Below are 6,528 nucleotides of genomic sequence, written 5' to 3'. Positions count from 1 at the left end.
CTTGATGAGCAGAACTAAAGAATAAATGTTAGTTGGCCTTAAGCTAGCTTTGGTTCGCAAACTACTGGCCAAATAGTAAAAAGACTTCTTTGTGAGTTGAAAGTTGTGACGTCAAACAGGCTCAATAAAGACATAAATTCAGAGTTTTGCAGGAACAACACAAAAGTGGGAGGATGAGTTTCTGTGTCCTCCTCTATTTCTTAACTTGCATAACTAATGAGCCTTAAATCCTTGATAACTTGGCCAGAAAGGCTGACTGCTCCCACACTGACACGTTAGACCAATATTTCAACCGGATTACATAGTCAATATAGCTACTTTGTGTGCTATATAGACGTACTCTGATTTAGTATATATCCAAACAAATATCAGTGTTGTATGACATGTTGGAGATGCTTGAATACAGTCACTATCAGGTACGTCGGCTGGATTTCTATTCTCATAATGATAATGTGAACTTGTTGTAGTTTAATAGCGTTCCTGCATTAATTGTCGATTGGCTTCACTGCAAGCACTAATGCAACATTACAGCAATATTCGATGACTACTCAATAAGCTTTTTCTTTTTAATTATTTGTTTATTTTTACGGGCGGCTCGGTGGGGCGAGTGGTTAGCGCATCGGCCTCACAGCTCTGGGGTCCTGGGTTCAAATCCAGGTCACGTCCACCTGTGTGGAGTTAACATGTTCTGCCCGGGCCTGCGTGGCTTTCCTCCGGGTACTCCGGTTTCCTCTCACATTCCAAAAACATGCATGGCAGGCTGATTGGACACTCTAAATTGCCCCTAGGTATGGGTGTGAGTGTGCATGGTTGTCCGTCTCCTTGTGCCCTGCGATCGGCTGGCCACCGATTCAGGGTGTCCCCCGCCTCTGGCCCGAAGTCAGGTGGGATAGTTTCCCCCCCGCGAGCCTAGTGAGGATAAAGCGGTTCAGAAAATGAGATGAGATTTATTTTCACACGAATCTTTTACTTTTGTCTTCTTTAAACACCAAATGAACATGGATATATTGTAACACAAAAGCAACATTTCTCCTGGAGGTAGTAAATGAATGGTAAAGTTATTTAGATAACGTCGCCATCTGTTTTACTGCACTTTTTAGTGAACATCAATTCTAAAATACGTCTGCTCGAAACTGTATGACATGGTTCTTCGGCAAGAGGCAAGGATTACTCTAATGGTCGCAAGGCAGTAGTGCCTATATGTCGTTTGTCTACATGTGCCCTGCAATTGCTAATTAACCAATTAGTACATGACCTACTTGGGTATACAACTTTATATTAAAAGTATAAAATATGATTGATATTCATTTAATATTAAAATAAAGATTTAAAAGCTTGTTGTTGATCAACTTGTTTGATATATTGCAACTGTTGATAGTTATGCTATAATGTTAATGGTAAATTGTAGGTGCAGTCCCATCTTGAAAATCCCAACAAATACCACATACAGCAGAACCAAAGGCAGCAGGTGAGACAGTATCTGTCCAACACCTTGGGGGGCAAATCTGGCAGTCAATGCCCCAGCCAGCCTCCGGAGCACGGCTTGCCACCTGGGCCTGGAAGCAGTGCCCCCAACAGTCCCTTGGCTCATCTCACCCTCACCTCTAACTGTGAGAAAGAGGTATGTGTATCATAGATCATGATTTCATTACATGTGAATGAACTGATAATAGTTTTTTCACTGTGTATTGTTTTTTTTAATAAAGAATTATTGAATTGTTTTTGTGTTCTATATCCTTACAGATGGATGATGTTATCGATGATATTATTAGCATGGAGTCAAGTTACAATGAAGATGTTCTTGGACTTATGGATCAAGGACTCCAAATGAACCCCACTGTAATTTTATTCTCATTGACTTATTTTAATTACCATCTTAATTACTTTCAACAGAAAAATGATGCTTAAGATTCCCCCCCCCCCCTCTTATTTATATATTTATTTATTTATTTTAAGCTACCTGTGTCTGGTAATCTTCTCGAAGTATATGGCAACCAAGGACTTCCACTCCCAGGCCTGGCCATTAGCAACTCATGCCCACCAAACATTAAAAGGGAATACTCAGGTAAAAGTTTTTCCACTGTTAGTACATTTTTACAGTATTAAGGCCCTGTCCAAGCAATTAAAATCCCTGTGATTACGATTTAGAATGCACTACTGTGACAAGTATGCTCATTCCAAAATGTTTTTTTCATTAAACATCTTATTTTTTGGTTAAGCCTGAAAAAAAGTTTGTGATGATTTTCACCCAATTTTTGAAAATGATATGATGACAAATCTGGAGTATATTGGTATTGTGTGCAATTTAGAAATGCACAAGATACTATGAAGTATATTATTTCAATTATTTGCCAAATAATTACTCTAGCTCCTGGCATGAAGCAAGTACTCAGCAAACCTGGACCATGTGGCCCGTATGAAAACTATCAGAGATCAGATGGCTTTCCAGTAGGTAAGCAACATAAACAGAATTCAACATTTTTTTATGAATTCGGATTTTAGAATATATGTATATAGTATTTAGGTTATGACAAAATTTCACACAATACAGCTTAATTGTATGCTAGATCAGAATTGTGTTTGCAAATTCAGCTTTTGTTAAATCTCAGAGGCTTATCAGTGATAGCATTAGACGCATGACATTGCAATATTACCAAGTATTCAATCTGAAAGTAAACTGCTAGAAATGTGTACAACAGCGTGCTTTGTCTTAACTATTCAATGACTACATCCTTTTTTCATTAATTTCATGTTTCTTTTTTTCCTCAAAGAGGCTGAGGTTCGTGCTCTGGCAAAAGAAAGACAGAAAAAGGACAATCATAACTTAAGTGAGTCATTTTTTTGTTTGTTTTATGACATACTTTTTTATTATTCATTATTATGTTTCAATTTGGTCTTCTGACTTGTAAAATGGGCCTTAAGTGCCAATATAGATACCTTCATTATTCAGTTGCATTATTTCAAATGTAATATGTACTGCTTAAAAGAAAAACAATTTTCTTTTATTTTTTTGTGTGTGCTCCAAGAGTCGTGTTTACTGACAACGTTTATTTGTACCTAACTTGTAGTTGAACGAAGACGAAGATTTAATATCAATGATCGGATAAAAGAACTTGGGACCCTAATACCCAAGTCAAATGACCCGTAAGTATTTTTTGGAATTCATTGAAAAATCTCAATGAAATACATACACATTCATTCAAAGGTCCTGTAAATTAAAATAATAAAATTGTTGAAATGGGCATAAATAAAGACTATTGTTCACAATCATCCCTCGCTTGTTGTCAGCTTGCGCCCATGTTTTCAGCACTTCATTTCAAACAGATGCCATGTCTTTAGAAGAAAATCCTCAAAATGACCTCAAATCATCTTTAATCTCTGTATCTATTTAGTTGTAGTTGTTATCAACACAATTTTAATCACTGACTTCACCACATCGATCATTTTAATGATTTATTTGTTCTGTATGGCCATGAAAATTCTCTGTTGTTCCGGTCAGCTGCTCAGCTGACTCTGACTTTAGACCTTTTGTCTCCTGTCTACCCTAGAGATATGCGCTGGAATAAGGGCACCATTCTAAAAGCTTCAGTGGACTATATAAGGAAACTACAGCGGGAACAACAGCGGACTAAAGAGCTCGAGTGCAGACAGCGGAAGCTGGAACACACAAATCGTCACCTTATGCTTCGGATTCAGGTGCAGTTCCACTTAAGACTAATTTATTGATAGTTAACCACACTTCAACCACTGACCTGGATTTGACTTTCATCTTTAAAGATCTTATCAAACTGTAAAATCCTTTTTGATATTTTGATATAAGAGTTTTGTGGAGTTCTGAATGAGTCCTATTTTGACTTTGACTTAGGAGTTGGAGATTCAAGCTCGTGCGCATGGCCTCACAATAGTTTCATCCTCAACAGTCTGCACATCAGAGATGATGGGCCGGGTGATTAAACAGGAACCCGTTATTGATGACTGTCATCCAGAGCGCTATCATCACACCTCAGCCCCTGACATGTCCCCACCAACCACTTTGGACCTCAACAACGGCACCATTTCCTTTGATCCGATTCCCACTGATACTGGGGATCCTGGTCCATATGGAAACTCCAGGACCTGTAAAATGAAAGAACTAGTCAGGGACAGTACAGTGTCACCAATTTCCCCAAGCGACTCATTACTATCATCAATGTCTCCAGATGACTCGGTTAATAGCCACCACAACACTAGTTCTAGATTGGAGGACGAGTGTCCCTGTTAGTTTAGTTTGAAGATCACCAGCAAGCAAAATTTGTAGCAAAACAATAACGAGACACATTTTCTTCAGTATTTAATTGTATTCCTGTGTTGTTTTATTAAGAGTCAGACAATGGCACACTGGTTTAACAATGCTTCCAGACACAAACTGAGATTGAAGTGCCATTTGTGTTAAAATCACTGCTAAACCCTCTCTCTCTATTTTTTGAGGGTATACATTTGGTAAATGACTGTGCATGCAAAAACAGCAATTAGATTCAAATTGTCTTATCTTGTCTTATAATACAACAATTTTTCAAAAGTGCATTCTTCTATTTGGAGGTATGTTACAGCAAAACACATGCTCAATGTCATCAACAAACATCAGTTGTCTTATGTGCGCATGTGTTTATTACTGATTACATTTTAGTGACCAGTAAGTGAAATAAGGTAAAATTTGTTATAACAATGTACTTTAGTAGCTTTAGAATTTTTGTATCGTGCAATTTGAGTAGCAGGGCCTTGGACATTGTTTACAAAAATACAGTGGAAATCTGAAGATTCCATATGAATGAAAACACCTGTTTTGATTTTCCTCTCCCTGTCTGATTTAATCCCAAACGAAAGACATCACAGCCAGCAAATAGAAAATAATTTTGCTAATCAAAATGGACCTAAAACAGCGAAAGTTTCTTTTCAGAGAGTGTGCAAAAAATGCACGTTTTTAAAATGTTATGGTTTGTGAAAGATGTAGAGTGCACCGTTTTTCTTAAAGTCTGGTTTTGACTGTTTTACTGGTAACTGATTTGATTGAGTGTAAGGAAATGGTAAGTGTGACCTGTACAGGGTAACAGTATTGGAAATAGTCAGATGAATGGTTCAACGTCACATTTAATAACCAGTTTTGGATTAAATATGGGTTTTAGCTCTTGTATTCAATTGATCTTCAAACCAGATTACTATAAAGTGTGTTGTGATTGCAGCTGGTACTATTTGCTGACTGTTTTATATCATGATATTATATTTTATTATATCGTATTATGTTAATTTTATTCTATTCTATTATATTCTCTTACTTATATTATATTAATTATATTATATCACATCACATCACATCACATCACATCACATCACATCACATCACATCACATCATATCATATCATATCATATCATATCATATCATATCATATCATATCATATCATATCATATCATATTATATTATATTATATTATATTATATTATATTATATTATATTATATTATATTATATTATATTATATTATATTATATTATATTATATTATATTATATTATATTATATTATATTATATTATATTATATTATATTATATTATATTATATTATATTACATTACATTATATTTTATTATATCATATTATATTATAATACATTAAATTATAATAAAATAAAATAAGGAGGACTCATTTAACGGGCTGTTTGGGTTTCAATTCAATTTTAATTTTGTGGAAAAAGAACAAACCTTTTGGAACATAACAAAGCAGGAAACATTTTGGCTTGGTGTAAATAGTGTGGAAAGCCAGCAGATGGCAGCCAATTAAAGGATACATTCTGCAACAGCAAAGTGATCCTGACATTAACGTATGCACTACACTATTTTGTGAAAGAATAGAAAGCCGTAAAAACAGTTTGGTGTACGCAGGGACATTCTGCACTGAAATAAGTATTTTTTCTTAACCAAATGTATAAATGTTATTATTTTGGTTTAATTGGAAATCTTTCGTTAGGGCGTTGGCTTCACAGCTCTGGGGTCCTGGGTACAAATCCAGGTCACGTCCACCTGTGCGTAGTTTGCATGTTCTCCCCGGGCCTGCGTGGGTTTCCTCTAGGTAAATGCATGCATGGTAGGGTGATTGGACACTCTAAATTCCCCCTAGGTATGGGTGTGAGTGTGCACGGTTGTCCATCTCCTTGTGCCCTGCGATCGGCTGGCCACCAATTCAGAGTGTCCCCTGGCTCTGGCCTGGAGTCAGCTGAGATAGGCTCCACCACCACCCGCAACCCTAATGAGGATAAAACTGTTCAGAAAATGAGAAGAGTTGATCAGAAATGCCATACTGTGGGATTTAACCCTTGATCTCAGAACTGTGAGGCAGACGTGGAAACCACTCCTTTAGCACGCTGTATATTAATTGATTAATAATAATAACACTTTTATTAATTAAAAAATAATAATTTGTTTTTTTTGTCTCAGAATAAATTGGTCTTCCTACTTTCCTTGCTTAGTTTTTCCAAATGTTGTTAGTATTCTGTC

At 36.3% G+C, this 6,528-nt stretch overlaps 1 protein-coding gene across 7 annotated transcripts; it reads left to right on the top strand.

Moving 5' to 3' along the window:
- Positions 1 to 267: 267 nt before the first annotated feature.
- Positions 268 to 4,287, top strand: mitfa (melanocyte inducing transcription factor a). Of its 7 annotated transcripts, none has more exons than XM_077602720.1 (9): positions 268 to 416; positions 1,409 to 1,621; positions 1,744 to 1,839; positions 1,957 to 2,014; positions 2,369 to 2,452; positions 2,772 to 2,828; positions 3,069 to 3,144; positions 3,549 to 3,696; positions 3,866 to 4,287. In XM_077602720.1, exons 1-9 carry the CDS (start codon positions 384 to 386, stop codon positions 4,259 to 4,261), a joined length of 1,161 nt encoding a protein of 386 aa, XP_077458846.1. In that variant the 5' UTR covers positions 268 to 383; the 3' UTR covers positions 4,262 to 4,287. The 7 variants fall into 7 exon arrangements, with proteins under 7 accessions (XP_077458846.1, XP_077458845.1, XP_077458843.1 ...); XM_077602719.1 differs by having other exon boundaries at positions 1,957 to 2,065; XM_077602717.1 differs by having other exon boundaries at positions 1,957 to 2,065; positions 2,360 to 2,452.
- The last annotated feature ends 2,241 nt before the right edge of the window (positions 4,288 to 6,528 follow it).

This window comes from Stigmatopora argus, chromosome 6, assembly GCF_051989625.1.
Source record: "Stigmatopora argus isolate UIUO_Sarg chromosome 6, RoL_Sarg_1.0, whole genome shotgun sequence".
NCBI classification, from domain to species: Eukaryota; Metazoa; Chordata; class Actinopteri; order Syngnathiformes; family Syngnathidae; genus Stigmatopora; species Stigmatopora argus.
Note: the sequence above shows the minus strand (reverse complement) of the source record. Positions and strands in the feature narration are given on the sequence as shown.